The 21970-nt window shown below is 21.3% G+C and overlaps 3 protein-coding genes across 3 annotated transcripts; all 3 read right to left on the bottom strand. All coding sequences in view use genetic code 6, as the record gives it.

Moving 5' to 3' along the window:
* Positions 1-102: 102 nt before the first annotated feature.
* TTHERM_00125800 (tetratricopeptide repeat protein) lies at positions 103-5047 on the bottom strand (the record flags this gene model as incomplete). Its single annotated transcript, XM_001016259.2, has 9 exons — positions 103-2755; positions 2808-3049; positions 3761-3957; positions 4014-4123; positions 4174-4295; positions 4355-4530; positions 4590-4653; positions 4737-4836; positions 4935-5047. The coding sequence occupies 9 exons, from the start codon at positions 5045-5047 to the stop codon at positions 103-105; spliced, it is 3777 nt and encodes a 1258-aa protein (XP_001016259.2).
* Positions 5048-5377: 330 nt separating this feature from the next.
* On the bottom strand, positions 5378-10147 carry TTHERM_00125810 (tetratricopeptide repeat protein). Its single transcript, XM_001016260.3, has 9 exons — positions 9995-10147; positions 9734-9833; positions 9580-9643; positions 9340-9515; positions 9163-9284; positions 9007-9116; positions 8715-8905; positions 8357-8598; positions 5378-8297 (listed from the first exon to the last, which is right to left on the bottom strand). The coding sequence occupies exons 1-9, from the start codon at positions 10105-10107 to the stop codon at positions 5627-5629; spliced, it is 3789 nt and encodes a 1262-aa protein (XP_001016260.3). The 5' UTR covers positions 10108-10147; the 3' UTR covers positions 5378-5626.
* A 724-nt stretch (positions 10148-10871) lies between these two features.
* On the bottom strand, positions 10872-21093 carry TTHERM_00125819 (tetratricopeptide repeat protein; the record flags this gene model as incomplete). Its single annotated transcript, XM_001470752.2, has 20 exons — positions 10872-11068; positions 11255-11911; positions 12251-13521; positions 13578-13819; positions 14338-14534; positions 14592-14701; positions 14754-14875; positions 14936-15111; positions 15172-15235; positions 15317-15416; positions 16830-17205; positions 17656-18926; positions 18982-19223; positions 19786-19982; positions 20040-20149; positions 20202-20323; positions 20384-20559; positions 20621-20684; positions 20768-20867; positions 20981-21093. The coding sequence occupies 20 exons, from the start codon at positions 21091-21093 to the stop codon at positions 10872-10874; spliced, it is 5907 nt and encodes a 1968-aa protein (XP_001470802.2).
* Positions 21094-21970: the final 877 nt, after the last annotated feature.

Here is a 21970-nt window from a genome sequence, read left to right as displayed (position 1 = left end):
ATTAAAAAAATGTTAAATTCTATGATAAAAAGTATTAAAATATAGCGTATTTATAGATTAAATTGATAATTATATTAATTTATTTATAATAAAAATATATAATCAGTAGTTATTTAAGATGGTCATAAATTCATACTCTGGGTTGAGCATTTCAGAGTTTCTCAGCTTATTTAATTTAGTGATTAACTTGTTTTCTTCGTAGAATGACTGATATTCAATGAAATCTGATTAAAATGGCTTCCCTTGCTTTTTATCAATAATTGATTGGTAGTCTATTAAATGAAAAACAGTGGGTTTTTCTAATTTTAAAATTTTTTATAATTTGATAAAACTTTTTTTTATGGTGAGATCGTTTTAAGTGAACTGATCTGAACTTTGTAAAATTATTATTTTTTTTCTTTAATTTAAATCATTTTATTTAATGATCTAATAATGTTTTTATAATTATTAAGAAAATGAATCTTCTTTATTTTTATTATATTTAATATTAAGCTTATATATTTCCTCTAGTTAAACCAATTATGACTCTTTAAATTCATAGACATGATCTAAAGTTTAATTGATTGCTTAGATATAATCTAGTTTTTTTAAATTTAAGTTTTGATTTAAAGTTGTTTTAAGTCCAATTTTTTATATTGAGCTTATCATTAACTAGTATTGGTAATCACTCTTTATCTAAGTATAAGGTAACAATACATCGAGTTCTTAATTGAAAATGACTATTTAAATTCGATCATTTTTTTTGAAAAAATTTGATTTTTTTATATTTTCAAGGCAGGATTCTGCTATTATAAATGAGGACATTGAGTTTAATTGAATTGCATAAACTAAGTCTATTGGAGTATTGCTGTCAAAGTCATCAAATTGTTCATCTATCACTTTTCCTTATAATTAGAGCTCATCAAATAAGAGCTTTATGTTTTAAATCACTTTTTATCTGAAGAAAGGGTTAAAATGTGTACCATATTCCAAACTTTAAGTAAAATACTCAAGAGCTTGTTTATAATTCTTGTTTTACTTTTCAATTATCCCTGATAAAAACTTTTGTTTAGTTTTTAATAATTCTAAAATTATGTTTTTTGTTTTTAATTATTCTAAATATTTCTTATCTTTAGTATTGTTATTATTTAATTCTAACTTATATAAATTTACTTCTAGTAAAGCATTTGATTTATCAAAATATTAATCAACTTCATGAGTTTATTAGAGATAAATAAACATTTCTATCATTTCTTAATACAAAAATATTAAAAATATATCTTGGAAAGGACTTTTTTAATAACAATTATAGGTAATTTTTTATACTACCTTGAATAATCTTATTGACCTCAACATTAAATATTTGATTGAAGATTTCTTATTCAGTTAATTTATAACTTATTATTATTACTTTTATTGGAGTTCTTCCTAGGCTAGTTCAAGAGATTGTTACTTTATTGAATGTGCATATGATAGTATTCTCTTGCAAAATATAAATAGCTAGTCTTTTTAATCATCTTATATGTTTACAAACATATTTTCATTTATTTAATCTAAACAGTCTATCCCAATAAGCTGCAAACTTTGTGTCACAGATGCTTCAAAATACTCACATGATTATTCATATTCATTTTTTAATAGGTAAATTATTCCTAGATTAAAATAGCAACGACTCAGTCCAGTTAAATTTTGAAGATTTTAAAATGTGCTTTTGGCCTTAGAAAAATGGAAAAGAGTTTTCATTGTATCCTGCTCATCTTGAGAGTATGCTTGAATCTAATAATTGATAACTTCTTCAAGCATCTAAAAGGTCTTTTTGATGATTTTCATTTCTAAAAAAAGAGGCTTCAAACCTGACAAAATTTTAGATTGTCCATTTTCCTTTTCTTAAATTTACTCTAACTAAGTTAAAAAGTCAAAGTCCTAAGTTATTCTTGTAGCATTAGTTGATCGTGTAATTAAGTAAGATTCTGTCATAGGCTAGTTAATCAAGTCCTGCTATGATCTATTAATAGAATCATTCATATAATCCCTATTTTTATTACTATTACTTCGATGTAAAAAATTATAGTTGCTATTACTTCTATGTATAAAATTATAGTTGCTATTATTTTATTGTTAGGTTAATACTCTGCTCTCATTAAAAGAGTCTTTCTTAAATAAACTTTAATTAATTTTAGATGGAGTTTCTTAAATCTCATCTTAATTTAAAATCTTTCCTCTAAAATTAGTACCTGATTAATCTAATTGAATAGCTTGTTTGTCGTGTTGCTAAAAAGTGAAAATCTATTTAGTATTATTTTAAAAGCTCATGCTATATGATAGCTCTTGAGATATATTTTTATTTCTTTGATTACTAATTATTTTACTTTGATTCTAATTTAATTTCGGTGTATTGCCTGTATTTAAATACTTAGTAAATAAATTTAATTTTACTTTATCGTTTGTTTCACTTTTCATATTGACAGGATTTTTATATTATTGCTATTCCATTAAACTCTTTTGCAAAAATATAATAAGTAACTCGATAGGGTATTATATTTAGTAAATTTAAAAATGCCCATAATTTATAATAAAAACGAAGATAAGGCAACTCAATGCAACAAATTCAACAATAAGAGGAATCTTAATTAAGTTTGCATTTAATACATTAAACAATTTCAAAGAGTCACTATTATCAACTAATACTCTAGCAGTAAGTATTATAGAAAACGAATAAGGCTATTGAGTAGGATATTTAGTTATTTGGCTTCTAATAGGATACACTAAGCTTATTCTTTTAAATTAAAAAAAAAAATTAAGTTTAGAGTTAATTAAAATAAAATTACAAATTAACTCCATATCTTGACCAATATTAATATAAGCCATCTGTGTTGATCTGATTCTCAATAGAGTAATTTAATGTTTATATGAAATTGACTGTCTAATCTAGTTATTGAACAAAATTATTTTTCTCAAGATTACATAATTCTAAAGCCTAATCACCAAAGCAGTTATCAGTTATATTCTTAAATTCTAAATCTCCCCATGATATCACATCTGATGCATTAAGTTATGGATGATAAAATATCTAAGAATTAAAAACAAATTATTTTATATTTTTTTTAAATTAATTTTGTTAAACAAACATTATTTTTTTTTAATTTTAGTTTTTAACTCATTTATAATTAATTAATTAATTTAATTTTTTGATAAATATTGCTTGCTATTACCTTTAAATATGTATTCGGTAAATAGAATATTAAAATTAGAAAATTATTACACAATAATAATAATTAAATAAAAACTAAGTTATATTGATAAAATATCTTAGAATTAAAAACTTTGAATTATTATTTTTATTTTTTAATTAATTTTGGTAAACAAACATTACTTTTTTTAATGGTTTTTAATTAACTTGTTAATAATTAATTTAATTTTTGATAAATATTGCTTGATATTACCTTTAAACATGTATTCAGTAAATAGAATGTTAAAATTACAAAGTTAGTACTCAATAATAATAATCAAATAAAAAACTAAATTATATTTTAAAAACTCCAGAATTTTGTTTAACATCATTAGTAGAATTAATTTAGTTTTGAAATAATTCAAAGTTTTTTATTTTTTTGTGGACTTTTTCATTTTTGCGTAGATTAACAATAAAAAATATCAATAATATTTTCAGAAGATAAAAATTATAAATTAAGTTTGATAAAATATTTAATTAGATTAAACTAAAATTAATAAATATTTTAAATAGAGAAACGTTTTTGAAATAAGAAAATAGATGATTGATTACCGTATTATTGAACTCATGAAAAAGCACAGAATAAGCATTTTAAGATTGAGTTGCTTTGAACAACTAGATAATTGAATTCATTTCATAATCTATACTACTAACAGATTTAAATTCTGAATTATGATAAATTCGTGAAGAAAGAGTCATTTCTAAGTTTCCTTCAATAGCGTCCAAATATGGCTCATAAAAAAAGTAACCTATTTAAATAATGAAAATTAAAATTGTATTGCTTAATCAGATATTATTATTATACCTTCGTGTTATTTAGCATATTTATACCATGGTCTGCATCTTGGATCATATGGTTCAATGAAATCAGTACCTAAACAAGTCTGATAGGTTGAAGCTGTAAAATTTTAATACCTATTTATTTAATTTTTGTTTACTTATTTTGATTTGAAGTTTATATTTACCTAGATGGCTAATGAGCCATAATAGATGTAGTATCTGCATTGTAAAGAGTCTATATTTTCAAAAACTCTTCAGATATTGAAGCAAGTATTGCAGCTCTTCCATAATAAGATACAAATTCATTCTAGAGTTTAGTTTTAAAATATAAATATAAAAATCTTTGTTAAATAAGTTATTAATTACCATAACTATAAACTCTTACTGCTGTGTAGTCAGTTTATTGAAGTTAAAACCTTCCCTGATGTAGTATAAATCAACATAAAAAATGCTTTAATTGAGCTTTGTATAGACGTCTGGTGGACACTCATTAAATATTAGTTCTCTATACGAACACTTAAGAAACTAAGCGTTTGGATTAACTAATTATTTTATCATAAAGGTTAAACACAAATAAATAATAGGATAATTTTTGAATTACTAATTAGTTCTGAACTATAATATTTTTATATTATACTGTTCATGACTACCAGATGCAGCTAAAGCTAGAAAATATATTATTCATTATTATATTTATCTCTTAACATAGTATTAAAGTAAGTAGGATACTATTAAAATTAATTTTTACTTGATTGAAGCTGTAAGTCTCTATGAGCTACTGAGAGTATGCAGAATTATGTAAAATCTACTACTAAGTTTAATTTATCCACTTGACGCTATCATCTTCCCTAAAATAAAGTTAAAAAATTTCATATTATTCATAGTAAATTTCATTATTATTAAATAATTCTACTATAATGAGTATAAAATATTAAAATGTAATTACCATGTGTAGAGTGCACTCCACAAACTCTAATAAAAAATCAACAAGACAATAGCCGCTCCAACAACTATTGGAACAGAAACTGTTATAATTAATCTTATTATTAATAATTTCATTTTGTTTATTTAAGACTTCCCTGACAAACTATTTGGTCTATCAATTATTATTGTATTTTTACGCTATTGTTACTTTAGTTATTATTTGAATTATTTTTACAAAATTTTATTTGATTTTTTTCTGTTCATTTAATATAGCAAACATTTGTCATAATAGTATTACTTAGAAAAAATTGTTAAAGTAGAAGTAACTAATTAGTGGCTTCAATATAAATAAAAAATAACATTCATACTTATGAAATAAATAAAATGAAAAGGAAATCATTTAAAGTAGTACTTATTTAATAAAAATTCCTTTTAATTTTTTGTTTGTATTAAAAAAAGCTGGCTGATAAGAATTGTATTCTAGCCTTTTATTTTGATATAATCCTGTTTAGAAATATGAATAAATAAAAATTACAATATTGAATAACAGAAAGAGCTATTTAATCATAATAATAAAAACACAGATAATAAATAAATTCAAAATTAAAAAGAAATTCTCTCTCTCTTTTTGGTTATTAATAAATAATTTCTTTCATTTAATTTTAAATAACAAGAAAATTAAAATTAAATTTGATAATTTTTTTAATACAAACATCATAAATTTTTTAAAATAGCCATAAATTCATTAGAAGAACTTAAATGATCTACTGATCTTAATTAATTTAACTTTTAGATTAGCTCTTTATCAGACGGTACTTGTTCGTATTAGAAGAACTTTGAATCAAATTAATTTTCATCTCTTTCTTAAATAAAATGATCGAACATATGGTAAACTATAATCTTTTTATTATTTAATATTATTTTTTTAGGGTAGCACTATTTTGTTTAAATCTTATTTTTATTTTTGTATTTATTTGAAAATAAAATAATTGCTTGTTTTTTATTTTCCATCACATTCATTTTATTAAAAAATGCAGGTTGTAAATGAATTTATTTTTAATTATCATAATTAATATTTTTGTATTTTCTTAAATTTTATTTGATTCTATTAATTTAGAAGAGATTAAACCTTACTAAATTACCCACAGATAGCATTAAAGCTTGCTACCAATCGAGCTTGAGTAAATTATCTTATTAGTTTTTTATCATTTATTTTGCGCTATTTTTTATTGATAATATTATTAATTTAAAGTGATGACTACTTTCAATGTTTGTAAGTGGAATAACTGTTTTTATGTTTTTGTTAAAAATTATTACTTGAATTTTATCTTTCTCTCTCAAAAATTTAGTTGGTTATACATTTTCAAAAAACAAGTCTAGTATATTATTTTAAAAAATAAAATCTAGCTAAACAAGTAAAATAAGTTCAACATGAGCAGAGCAATTAAAAATGAATTCATCAACGAAATCTTATTTTATTGATAAATTTTAAAATAATACAATTAGGTAAAGAACTACATTTTCTCTTTAAATAGGGCTAAAAAATTATCCTTCTTCTAAACTTTATGTAAAATATTCTAAAGCTATTTGATAATTTTACTGAAGAAACTCCAACTTTCCTTTTAAAAATATTAATTTGGCTTTAAAAGTTTCAAAGATCATGAATCTGATTTCTTATGATTTATTTGAATGGTTATTTAAGAACATAAAAGAAGAATCTTCTTCGATAATTGCACTTTCATAATCATCAAGCCTTTTTTCGTTCAAATTTTAAATTTATAACTTGATTTTAGTGTAAGTAGGTTATAATTTATTGATAATATCCATAGTTTTATTAAAGTAAGATTAAATTTATTTGATTTAATTGATTGGATCTGATTATATTAATATTTCTGCTATTTCAATATTAACAAATATTATAAATAAATCTGAAACGTTTTAATTAGGAAAAATTAATAAATTTTCTAAAATTCTGAAGTTTTCTATAGATTTTTGTAAAATATTTTTCAAGTTTTACTCATTTTTGTAAGATTATTCAAAATTTATTTAATTTTCTTAACAACAATTAGGTGTTATATTTAAAAAAACCTTCATTTAATAGTGTATTTGCTCAAAAGCTTATTATTTCAAGCTGTATGCAAAACATAAAATCCTTCTTTTTAATAAGGGTAGCTGATCTTCTAATTCTTCATCATTTGAGAAAGCATAATTTTAAAGCTACAATTATGAGTAATCAATCCCAAACGAAGTCAAGTTAAGCTAAATTGCTGATAAAAAATACTCTGAAGCTAACTAATAATCATTTTTAAGCATATAGATAAGACCAAGATTAAAATAGGAAAGACTAAGACCATTTAGATTTTATAATTTTTAAAAGGTGCTTTTAGCCTTAGCGAAATGGAATAAAGCATTCATAATATCTTCTGAATTTTAGCTTTAAGCATCAATTTCATAATTGATCAAACTCTCTAAGCTCTAAAATGTTTCTTTTATAATTTTCATTTCTAAAAATAAGGGCTCTAATTCATCAAGTATTTTGCTTTTTTATTACTTAACATGTTGCTATTCTTAAGTTATTTATATTTGACTTTCTTTTTTTAAATTTGAAACTGAGTTAACCTCAGTTTAAATATTTTTCTTAAGATTATTATAGACGTAAGTTTCTTAATTTCCATAATTCATATGAGTTTTTTAATTGAATATTTTAGTTGAGCTTAAGATGTTCTACTAATAGCTTAACCTAGTTCTGCGCTTTTCCCTAAAGCTATCAAATTTTTAAGAAAAATCTACCTCATCCGCATCAGGTGAATTTATTTTATTGTTTCTTGTATTACCTTAAGTCAGTTTTTGCTCATCTTGATTCTTTTCTAAAAATATCAACTAATTTCTATTTGTTGTAAAAGTATTTCTAGAAATTTATTTTGAGGAATCCAAACTAGAAGGAGAAAATAAAATATTTAAGGTTTCTTCATTTTTCAACTTATTCTTTTAAAAGCTTGATTATTTTTTTTTATTCAAGTTATTCTTTGAATTCTGATTTAAGCAACTAAATTTCTCTAACTTTTTTGAGCATTTTGGAATTTAAGTTTACCTTTGTAAGATTAGATTTATTTATAAAAATTAAATTAAAATTTCAATAGGTTTTTAGACTTAAAACACTTAAAATTTGCCATAGTTTAGTATAAAAACAACTATTGCTAAGCTAACTATAATAAATTCAAATAAAAGAGGTATCTTTATCCAATTAATATTTATTATATTAAATAATTCTAGTTTTTCAGTTTAATCTTCAATAACTCTTGCTGTCAATATAATTGAAAATGAATAGGGCTGCTGCGTTTTATATTTAGGAATTGTACTCACTAAAGGAAAGACTAAACTAATTCTAAAAATAAGAAAAGGAAAATTGAAATTAAAATATCTCTCTTAATAAAAATTATTTACTGCTTAACGCCAAATTTTGACCAATATTAATATAATTAATCTAAATTATTCTATTAATTGATCGAATAATTTCCAGATTTAATAAATTATATTGTCTCTTTTAATTACTAACTGAGTTATTATTTTTCTTGATTACAGTTTTCTAACTCTATATCTGTTATGCAGTTTTGTGTAATATTTTTGAATTCCAAGTCTTGCCATGATAAAACGCTATCATCATTAAGTAAGGGATGATTAAAAATCTAATTATGTTTTTAAATTAATAAAATAAATTTCAATTCATGAATTTAGAACAAAAAAAAAGATAAAAAAGAAAAAAAAGATTGTAAATTTTTATAAAAAGCAATCAAGTGCTTACAGTGTTATTAAATTCATGAAATAAAACAGAATATTAATTTTAAGAGTTAACAAATAACTAAACCAGATCACTCATATCGAAATCAATGCTATTTACGGATTGAAATTATGAATCAGATTTCACCTAGCTAGATAAAGTCATAATTAAACTCTTTTTCACTGCATCAATATAAGGCTCGTAAAAGAAGTAACCTAAAATAATAAAAGATAAATAAATATTCAAATTTGATTTCTAAAATTAGAAGTTATGAAATATATACAATAAATTGTTTATTTTATATAATTAAATGTACCTTCGTTCTCTTACGCATAAATGTACCACGGTCTACATCTAGGATCATATGGTTCCAAAAAGCTATCACCTTTACAATTTTGATATTTTGAATCTGTTATATTTAAAAAACTTAAAAGTGGGTTAGATCGCTAATTAAAATATATGTGTAATTTACGCTGATGGGATTCTAGTCAATATTGAAGTGGTGTCTGAGTTATAAATCATTTAAATTTTTAGTAGTCCTTCATTTTATGATTAATAAAAAGCCGTTTTTGAGTAAAAAGATAGAAAAGTATTCTGTTATTTTAAAAAATCTTCATTAAAATGAATTAAATTAGCAAAAATTGAATACCATTTAGATAAAATATTGTTATTGTGAAGAGAGAAGATCAAATCGAAAGAGAGATCTCACAAAATATAAATCTGCATAATAATTACTCCTATTCAATTGTTTATAAACATCAGGAGGACACTTATTGAATACTAATTCTCTGTAAGAACATACCTAAAATTAAGTATCTGCGTTAACTTTTTTAAATCAAAATTGTTTTTAAATAAAGAGTAAGAAAATAAGAGGAAAATATATAAATACCCAATATCTCTTTATTGTTAAATTTGTCAATTAATTTATTCATCAAAATCAGCTAAAGCTACAACTTTTTATATAACCAAAAAATTGAATTCATTGTAAAGTAATATTTATTAATTAATGATTGAAATCAATAAGAAATTTAAATATCAAATACTTAGTTAAAACTGTATTCTTCTATAATTTACTGAGAAAGAAGTTAGTTATAAAGTATTTATTACTGTGATTATTTAATCCATTTTTGACTATCTGTTTCCCTTATTTTATTTTATGAAATAAAATTTTTAGTGAATTTAAATTTTTGCGAGTAGAAATCAGCTTCCAGTCATGCAGGCAGAAAGCGTAAGATTTCTATCAGCTTTTGTAAAGCAAATGAAGATAAAATTCAATTATTTAGTATAAAATTAAAGGTGTATACCAAGATAAAAGGGCACTAATAAGGTTATAATAAAATAAAAATAAGGATGCTGCAACACCTAAAATAATTGGCACTGAAACTGTAAAAATCAGTCTAATAATTAGTTTCTTCATTTATTAACTTTTACTCTTTCTTCCTAATTTTTTGATAATTAATTTATCTATTAATTAATTTTTACAGTTTTTTATTAACATCGAAAATGATAATTAATTTACATGATTATTAATTAATTTGAATAGTTAAGTTCTTTATTTAATAACTTTTCTTACAGCAAAAACCTAAATATTAAAATCCAAGTTATATTATTGAATATATATATAAGTTAGCAAATATCCATATCTTAAATTTTGATTTTCAATTTTAAACAGATGATGCATTAATTTTTTGACGTGTAATACAAATAAATTAGTCTAAATCAAAATTTTTAATTTTATTCAATTATTTATTATAAATGCAAAATTAATTACATTTTTATTATATATTATAATTCCTCATTAATTAAGGCCATAGAAAATTAAAAAAAAAATGGCCATAATTAATTAACTTAATTTATTTCTTATATCCTATTTTTTTAGAATTTTATATAATGTTATTATTAACTTTATATTTTGATAATTTAATAGCAAAAAACAAAAATTTATATTGTAATTTAATCTTAATATTAAAAATAAATTAAAATAATTCATACATTGATAATAAATATTCAGTTAATAGCTGTATATAAGCTTATAATTTGTAAAAAAATTATATTTTTAAAAAACTAGCTAATGTTTGTTTTAAATCTTTTTTTGTTAAATTAAAAATGCTTTAATTAGATAACTATTAAAAAATAATAGGTATTTTACTTAAGATATATGTGATTTAGGTGCTTGTTATTTCAATAATTATTTAAGATAGCCATAAACTCATATTCTGGATTAAGAATTTCTTATTCTCTAAGCTTATTCAATTACATGATTAACCTATTTTCTTCATAGAATACCTCATATTCTATAAAATTCGATGATATTTATGATTATTAATTATTATTTATAATTGATTGTTAGTCTTTTAAATGAAGAATGATAGGCTTTTCTAATTTTAAAATTTTTTATCGATTAATGAAACTTTATTTAATATTTATATCATTTTAAGTTTATTAATATGTAGATTATAAAATTATTACTTTTTTTCTTAAATTTAAATCATTTTACTGAATTATCTTTAAATGCTTTTGTAATTATTCGGGGCATTGATTTTTATTATTTTTATGATATTTACTATTTAATTTATAAATTTGATTTAACTAAACTAAATCAAATTCTTTGAATTCATAAACGTGATCTAAAGTTTTGTTTATTGCTTAGATCCAATCTAATTTTTTTAAGTCAGATTGTTAACTTTAAATTGTATTAATTCCAATTTTCTTTATTGAACTTATCAATAGTTACCAATTATGATCACTAGTTATCCTTGTATAAGGCAATAAAACATCAAGCTCTTAATTAAAAATTATAATTTAAATTCTATCATTTTTTTAAAAAAATTTAGATTTTCTAATATTCTCGAGGCAAGACTCAGCTATAATATATGAAGATATTGAGTCTAATTGAATTACATATACCAAATCTATAGGAGTGTTACAATCAAACTTATCTAATTACTCGCCTATAACGTTTTACTAAATACAAAGCTTACTAAATAAGTAATTTAAGTTTACAATAGTTTATTATCTCAGCTAAGGATTAAAATGTGTTCCATATTCTAAACTTTAAGTGAAATACTCAATAGCCTATTGATAGTTTTTATTTTATTTTTCAATAATGCCTGATAAAAATTTTTATTTTGTTTTAAGTAATTCGATAATTATATTTTTTGTTTTTTATTATTCAAAATATTTCTTATCTTTAACATGAGAATCAAAAATATTGCTACATTCTAAATTGTATAAATATATATCTAGTTAAGCATTTGATTTTTCGAAATACAGATCAATTTCATTTGTTTTTTTAAGATATATAAATATTTCAATCATTTCTTAATACAAAAAAATTAAAAAAATATCTTAGAAAGGTTTTTTTTTATAATTATGATAGATAATTTTTTGCACGATCATTAATATTCCTATTGACTTTTGCATTAAGTATTTTATTGAAGAGTCTAAATAAAATGTATCTGAAACCAACAATTATTCTTATGATTATGCTTTATTTTAATTTTATGCTAATTATATTGAATATTATTTTATTGAATGAGCAAATGAGAGTATTCTCTTACAAAATATAAATAGCTAATCTTTTTAATCATTATCAATATTTATGAACATATTTTCATTAATCTAATCTAAAGATTCTAAACCTAAGAATTATAGACTTTGCATGATTGATGCCTCAAAATACTCACATGATTATTCATACTCATTTTTTAAAAGATAAATGATACCCAAATTAAAGTAGCATCGACTTAGTCCTGTTTAATTTTAAAGGTTTTAAAATGTACTTTTAGCCTTAGAAAAATGAAAAAGAGTTTTAATTACATCTTATTAATCATTAGAATATGCTTGAATCTAGTAGTTTATTACCCTTTCAAGCATTTAAAATGTTTTTTTGATAATTTTCATTTCATGGAAGAGTGGTTTCAATCCAGAAAGGACTTTAGATTATCCTTTTTCTTTTTCTTCGACTTATTCTATCTATGACAATTAATTGAATTCATTATTCATTATAGTGGTATTTTTTTATTCTTCGATATGTTAAAAGTCCTTTACGGAATAGTTGTAGTTGATTAACCTCTTTTAAGACATATCAGAAGAATTTTCTTTGAATGGTCTTTTTAAATTATTTTATTTTTTAATACTACTATCATGATTGATTTAATTTGATTATTTTATCATTATATTACTATCATTTAAGAAGTCTCGCTTAAATTAACTTAAGAATATTCTACTTGAAGTTTCTGAGATTTCATCTTAATTTAAAATGTTTTCCCTTTAGTAATTTTAATCTTATTATACCGTTTACGTGTCATTTTGCTAAAAAGTAAAAAGATATTTTGTTTTATTTTAGAAGCTGCTAATATTTAATATTGATTAATCTTAAAGTGGTATCTTGCTTTTGTATTAACTGCTACATATTTTGCTTTGGCTTTTATTTAACTTGGGTGAGTTACTTATATTTAAATATTTAGTAATTTAGTTATTATTTTTTTCTTTTTCATTTCCTTCACTTTTAAAATTATTTGGATTTTAGAATTATTGTTATTCCTTTAAACTTTTTTATAAAAATATGATGAGCAACTCAATTGGGTATTAAATTTAGTAAATTTAAAAATTCCCATAGTTTACTAAAAAAACTACAATTAATCCACTCAATACTATAAACTCAATTAAAAGAGGAATCTTAATTAAATTTGCATTTAAAATATTAAATAGCTTCAATTAACTACTTTGATCAACTAATATTCTAGCAGTGAGAACGATAGAGAATGAATAAGGTTATTATGTAGGATATTTAGATATTTAACTCCTTATTGGATAAACTAAACTAATTCTTTTAAATCAAAATAAAATAAAGCTTTAATTATAACAAAGTGAAAAATAAATTACAAATCAACTCCATATCTTGACCAATATTGATATAAACCATCTGTATTAATCTGCTAATCAATAGAATAATTTTATGTTTGTATAAAATTAACTGTATTATCTAATTATTAAACAAAATTCTATTTTTCTATCATACAATCTGATAAAGCTTAAGCTCCTTAACAACTTTCAGTCAAATTCTTAAACTCTAAGTCTCCCCATGATGTTACATCTGATACATTAAGTAAAGGATGATAGAATATCTAATTGAAATTAAATCATAAAAAATTTAAGAAGCTATCTTTCTTATATAAAATTGAAATTTTGACTATATTAAAATTAAAGTTTAATCCATTAAAATAAATTTAATTTTTCTATAAAAGATGTTTAGAAAATATCAATTATATTAAATTTTATAAATAAAAAAAAGAGTTGAAAGAAAAATTTTGGTAAATAAAATCTTTAAAAAATAATTATTTATTAACTAAAAAAATTAATTTTCCCTAAAAATGAATGAATATATTAAAACAACCCCCAAACAAAATGTTTAAAACTTTTTATAAAGACTTGCATTTAATAAATGCCTAAAAAATCTAATTTAGATATTAAAATATCAAATTATCATTTTTTATCTAAAATCATCTTTAATTAAACAAATTTTCATTATTTCAATTAAGAGCCTTTAAATTAATCATTAAGGGAATTTAAAAGAAAGTGATTATATTTGGTTTTAAAAGTGTTTAGCTGTATTCAACTATGAATGAATAAAATAAATAAATACAGTATTGTTGAACTCATGAAAAAGTACAGAGTAAGCATTTTAGTTTTAAGAAGTTTTAAATAAATCAATGATAGAATTCATTTGATAATCTATACTGTTAACTGATACAAATTCAGAATTGTAATTAATTCGTGACGAAATAGTCATTTCTAAATTTCCATTTACAGCATCCAAGTAAGGCTCATAAAAAAAATATCCTAATTCAATAATAATATTTTAAGATATCATTTTTTAATTAAATAATATAAATGTACCTTCATGCTATTAAGCATACTAGTACCATTATCTACATCTTGGATCATATGGTTCAGTAAAGTCAGTACCTAAGCATGTCTAATAGGTTGTATCTTTAAAATCTAAATCCCTAGTTAATTTAAATTATTTATTTATATTTTGAGTTATATAATAGCTTCTACCTAGGTGGCTAGTAAGTCATAAGTGATGTAGTATCTGCGTTGTAAATAGTCTATATTTTCAAAAATTCTCCTGAATTAGAAGCTATTATAGCAGCTTTTCCATAATATGAAATAAACTCGTTCTTGAATATATTTTATAGAATTTTTATGAGTTATTATGAAATAAATAATTTTGTGATTACCATAACAATAAATTCTTATTATTGAGTAGTGAGTTTATTAAAGCTAAATATTTCTCTTACGAAGTATAAATCTACATAATAGGTACTTTAATTGAGTTTTGTGTAAACATCTTGAGGACACTCATTCATTGATAATTCTTTATTGGAACATTTAAGAAAACTTGCCTTTAGATTTTCTAATTTTATAAAAAGAAATACCGTTATGATAAATAACCACAACCTAGGTTATTAAATACTTTTTACTTTAGATCCGTAATATTTTTAAATGATACTGTTGATAACTATTAAATGCATTTGCAGCTTTATAAATAAAATATGATAGAAATTTGTTAAAAAAAAAATAATTTGATGATTAAAATAATAAGATTATATTATGATTACTTAATCGAAGCTGTAAGTCTCTATTAAGCATTAAGCATAGGCAGAATTATGTAAAATCTATTATTAAGTTTATTTTATCCACTTTAAGCTTTCATCTTCCCTAATTATTATTAGTAAATTGATTATCTCTGAGTGATGATTGAGTATTTTTTTCAAAATTTTAGTTAATTCTACTTTGAAAATTTAAATATTAAAATACTTATTGATTACCATTAGTAGAGGGCCTTCCATAAACTCTTATAAAAAAGCAGCAAAACAAGTGCAACTCCAACAATAATTGGAATCGAGACTGTGATAATTAATCTAATTATTAGCGACTTCATATTTATATATTTATTTTACTATGATAAAATAACAATTTGAATAAACTTAGTAATTGTTTGTTAATTTATTTGTTTAAAGTACTGTCTTAAAAAATTTCAATCAATTATTTGTTTATATGTTTGATCATCTAAATATACAAATATTTACAAATTATCATTATTTGTTAATATCAATAAACATAAAAGTAAATAATATCTTTATTTGAATTCAAAGTTGCAATCTTTACTTAAGACAAATAAAAAATTTTAAACAATAAAAGGTTTTAAAATATAAGATGGAATAGAATTTGTATGTATGTATTAAATTATTATTTATTTAAAAAATAGTTTTTAGATAATTTTTTAGAATTAAAAAAAAATATTATTTTGATAATTTAATCAGCAAAAAACAAAAATTTATATTGTAATTTAATTTCAATATTAAAAATAATTCATTAAAAATTTATACATTGATAATAAATATTCAATTAATAGTTGTAAATAAACTCATAATTTGTATAAAATTTCTATTTTTAAAAAACTAGCAAATGTTTGTTTTCAATCTTTTTTTATTAAATTAAAAATGATTTAATTAAATATCTATCAAAAATTAATAGGTATTTTACTTAAGATATATGTGATTTAGGTGCTTGTTAATTCAATAATTATTTAAGATAGCCATAAACTCATATTCTCGATTAAGAATTTCTTATTCTCTAAGCTTATTCAATTACATGATTAACCTATTTTCTTCATATAATACCTCATATTCTATAAAATTCGATTATATTTATGATTATTAATTATTATTTATAATTGATTGTTAGTCTTTTAAATGAAGAATGATAGGCTTTTCTAATTTTAAAATTTTTTATCGATTAATGAAACTTTATTTAATATTTATATCATTTTAAGTTTATTAATATGTAGATTATAAAATTATTACTTTTTTTCTTAAATTTAAATCATTTTACTGAATTATCTTTAAATGCTTTTGTAATTATTCGGGGCATTGATTTTTATTATTTTTATGATATTTACTATTTAATTTATAAATTTGATTTAGTTAAACTAAATCAAATTCTTTGAATTCATAAACGTGATCTAAAGTTTTGTTGATTGCTTAGATCCAATCTAATTTTTTTAAGTCAGATTGTTAACTTTAAATTGTATTAATTCCAATTTTCTTTATTGAACTTATCAATAGTTACCAGTTATGATCACTAGTTATCCTTGTATAAGGCAATAAAACATCAAGCTCTTAATTAAAAATTATAATTTAAATTCTATCATTTTTTTAAAAAAATTTAGATTTTCTAATATTCTCGAGGCAAGACTCAGCTATAATATATGAAGATATTGAGTCTAATTGAATTACATATACCAAATCTATAGGAGTGTTACAATCAAACTTATCTAATTACTCGCCTATAACGTTTTACTAAATACAAAGCTTACTAAATAAGTAATTTAAGTTTACAATAGTTTATTATCTCAGCTAAGGATTAAAATGTGTTCCATATTCTAAACTTTAAGTGAAATACTCAATAGCCTATTGATAGTTTTTATTTTATTTTTCAATAATGCCTGATAAAAATTTTTATTTTGTTTTAAGTAATTCAATAATTATATTTTTTGTTTTTTATTATTCAAAATATTTCTTATCTTTAACATGAGAATCAAAAATATTGCTACATTCTAAATTGTATAAATATATATCTAGTTAAGCATTTGATTTTTCGAAATACAGATCAATTTCATTTGTTTTTTTAAGATATATAAATATTTCAATCATTTCTTAATACAAAAAAATTAAAAAAATATCTTAGAAAGGTTTTTTTTTATAATTATGATAGATAATTTTTTGCACGATCATTAATATTCCTATTGACTTTTGCATTAAGTATTTTATTGAAGAGTCTAAATAAAATGTATCTGAAACCAACAATTATTCTTATGATTATGCTTTATTTTAATTTTATGCTAATTATAAAGAATATTATTTTATTGAATGAGCAAATGAGAGTATTCTCTTACAAAATATAAATAGCTAATCTTTTTAATCATTATCAATATTTATGAATGTATTTTCGTTAATCTAATCTAAAGATTCTAATCCTATGAATTATAGGCTTTGCATGATTGATGCCTCAAAATACTCACATGATTATTCATATTCATTTTTCAAAAGATAAATGATGCCCAAATTAAAGTAGCATCGACTTAGACCTGTTTAATTTTGAAGATTTTAAAAAGTACTTTTAGCCTTAGAAAAATGGAAAAGAGTTTACATTACATCCTATTAATCATTAGAATATGCTTGAATCTAGTAGTTTATTACCTTTTCAAGCATTTAAAACGTTTTTTTGATAATTTTCATTTCATGGAAGAGTGGTTTCAATCCAGAAAGGACTTTAGATTATCCTTTTTCTTTTTCTTCGATTTATTCTATTTATGATAATTAATCGAAGTCATTATTCATTATAGTGGTATTTTTTGATTCTTCGATACATTAAAAGTCCGTTACGGAATAGCTATAGTTGTTTAACTTCTTTTAAGACATATCAGAAGAATTTTCTTTGAGCAATCTTTTTAAATTATTGTATTTTTTAATACTACTATCATGGTTGATTTAATTTGATTATTTTATCATTATATTACTATCATTTAAGAAGTCTCGCTTAAATTAACTTTGGAATAGTCTACTTGAAGTTTCTTAGATTTCATCTTAATTTAAATTTATTTCCCTTAATTTATTTTAATCTTATTATACTGTTTACTTATCATTTTGCTAAAAAATAAAAATCTATTTTGGTTTTAAATTTTACAAGCTACTATTTTATATTGATTAATCTTAAAGTGGTATCTTACTTTTGTAGTAACTGCTATTTACTTTGCTTAGGCTCTTATTTAACTTAGGTGAATTAATTGTATTTAAATATTTAGTAATTTAGTTATTATTTTTTTCTTTTTAATTTCCTTCACTTTTAAAATTATTTGGATTTTAGAATTATTGTTATTCCTTTAAACTTTTTTACAAAAATATGATGAGCAACTCAATTGGGTATTAAATTTAGTAAATTTAAAAATTCCCATAGTTTACTATAAAAACGACAATTATTCCACTCAATACAAAAAACTCAATTAAAAGAGGAATCTTAATTAAATTTGTATTTAAAACATTAAATAACTTCAATGAACTACTTTCATCAACTAATACTCTAGCAGTAAGAACGATAGAGAATGAATAAGGTTATTATGTAGGATATTTAGTTATTTAACTCCTTACAGGATATACTAAACTAATTCTTTTAAATCAAAATAAAATAAAGATTAATTATAACAAAGTGAAAAACAAATTACAAATCAACTCCATATCTTGACCAATATTGATATAAACCATCTGTATTAATCTGCTAATCAATAGAATAATTTTATGTTTGTATAAAATTCACTGTATTATTTAATTATTAAACAAAATTCTATTTTTCTATCAAACAATCTGATAAAGCTTAAGCTCCTTAACAATTTTCAGTCAAATTCTTAAACTCTAAGTCTCCCCATGATGTTATATCTGATGCATCAAGTAAAGGATGAGAAAATATCTAATTGAAATTAAATCATAAAAAATTTAAAAAGCTGTATTTCGTTAATAAAAATAAAGTTTTGAGTTTATACTTAAATCCCTCGCATTTTTTACAGGTCCAGCCTTTTAATGCTTAAAGAATTTTAAATTAAAATCACTTATTGATTAAAAAATATTCTGGAATTGTTCTATTAATCAAAAAAAGAAAAAAGGGAGCTTGGCTTTTTTTTTGATAGATTAAAAATAAAAATTAAGAAGCTAATTTGAAAAGGGAGGCTTCCCTTTCAAATTTTTCAAAAAATTAAAATTCTTTGATATTATTAAAAAAATTAATTTACCTTAAAAATTAATTTATATATTAAAAAAACCCCTAAAACAAACTGTTTAAACTTAAATATCAAAATGAAATTATTTTATTTATTTAAAAGCATCTTTAATTAAACAAATTTTAATTATTTCAATTAAGAGCTATTAAATTAATGACTAAGGTAATTTATATGAAAGTGATTATATTTGGTTTTAAAATTGTTTGCTATATGTATAAAACTAAGAATAAATAAAATAAATAAATAAATAAATACTGTATTGTTGAACTCATGAAAAAGTACAGAGTATGCATTTTAGTTTAGAGAAATTTTAAATAAATCAATTATAGAATTCATTTGATAATCTATACTGCTAACTGATACAAATTCAGAATTCTAACTAATTTGTGACGAAATAGTCATTTCTAAGTTTCCATTTATAGCATCCATGTAAGGCTCATAAAAAAAATATCCTAATTCAATAATAATATTTTAAGATGTTATTTTTTAATTAAGTAATATATATGTACCTTCATGCTATTAAATATACTAGTACCATTATCTACATCTTGGATCATAGGGTTCAGTATAATTAGTACCTAAGCATGTCTAATAGGTTGCATCTTTAAAATCTAAATCCCTATTTAATTTAAATTATTTATTTAAATTTTGAGTTAAATAATAGCTTCTACCTAGGTGGCTAGTAAGTCATAAGTGATGTAGTATCTGCGTTGTAAATAGTCTATATTTTCAAAAATTCTCCTGAATTAGAAGCTATTATAGCAGCTTTTCCATAATATGAAATAAACTCGTTCTTGAATATATATTATAGAATTTTTATGAGTAATTGTGAAAAAAATAATTTTGTGATTACCATAACAATAAATTCTTATTATTGAGCAGTGAGTTTATTAAAGCTAAATCTTTCTCTTACAAAGTATAAATCTAGATAATAGGTACTTTGGTTGAGCTTTGTATAAGCATCTTAAGGACACTCATTATTTGAAAATTCTTTATTGGAACATTTAAGAAAGCTTGCTTTTGGATTTTCTAATTTTATAAAAAAAAAATGCCGTTATGATAAATGACCACAACCTAAGATATTAATTACTTTTTAATTCAGATCCATAATATTTTTAAATCATACTGTTGATAACTATTAAATGCAGTTGCAGCTTTATAGATAAAATATGATTGGAATTTTTTAAAATATAAAAATAATATGATGATTATAATAAAAAGATTTTATTATGATTACTTAATCGAAGCTGTAAGTCTCTATTAAACGTTAAGCATAGGCAGAGTTATGCAAAATCTATTATTAAGTTTAATTTATCCACTTTAAGCTTTCATCTTCCCTAATTATTATTATTAGTAAATTGATTATCTCTGAGTGATGATTGCGCAGTTTGTTAAAAATTTTAGTTAATTCTACTTTGAATATTTAAATCTCAAAATCACAATTGATTACCATTAGTAGAGGGCATTCCATAAACTCTTATAAAAAAGCAGCAAAACAAGTGCAACTCCAACAATAATTGGAATCGAGACTGTGATAATTAATCTAATTATTAGCTACTTCATATTTATAGATATATTTTCCTTGGATAAAATAACAATTCGAATAAACTTAATAATTATTTGTTTATTTATTTGATGAAAGTTATTTTTTAAGAAATTTTAATCGGCTATGTTTTTTATGTTTAATCATCTAAATATATATATTTTAATAAAAATCATCATTGTTAATGCCAATAGCTATAAAAGTAAATTGTATGTTTGTTTGAATCCAAAGTTGCAATCTATACTTAAGACAAATAAAAAATTTTAAACAATAAATGCTTTAAAATTTTATTTCATAAAGAATTTGTATGTAATTGTTTTTCCTTAAAATATATTACAAAGTAAATTTTACTTTAAATTATAATAAGATAGATAGATAGTTAGATAATGGATGTATAATTGATTAATAAAACTTCAATAAACTTAATACATGAGCTTGAAGTATAAATTTATTTTATTTCAATATAGTTTTTATATAATTGCAATAAAAAATAATAAAATATTGTTTAGGACAGTTAAACATTTTTTAGAAGAGCTTACATAATCTTTTCTTTTTAAATTCACATTTTTATACTGGCTCATAATTGAAAGAATCTAACTAATTCAAGATGATTTTGTTCACTATCTTGAATAAATTAATCTATTATGTGATAAATTATGATCTTTTAGAAATGAAATTTATTTTTTATTAAACAATTATTTTACTTTGATATAATTTTTTAAATATTTATTTATTTAGAAAATAAAATAAATAGTTGTTTTCTATTCCAGTATTTGCATATTATCTTTGAATTTTTTATAATCAAATTTCTCTGGATACATTTTAGAATGATCAAATTAGAGAAAAAGGAAATTATTATTTGAAATGATAGCACCAAACGCTTAATAGAAAAACATA

Source organism: Tetrahymena thermophila (assembly GCF_000189635.1).
Source record: "Tetrahymena thermophila SB210 genomic scaffold scf_8254645, whole genome shotgun sequence".
In the NCBI taxonomy this organism is placed as follows: Eukaryota; Ciliophora; class Oligohymenophorea; order Hymenostomatida; family Tetrahymenidae; genus Tetrahymena; species Tetrahymena thermophila.
Note: the sequence above shows the minus strand (reverse complement) of the source record. Positions and strands in the feature narration are given on the sequence as shown.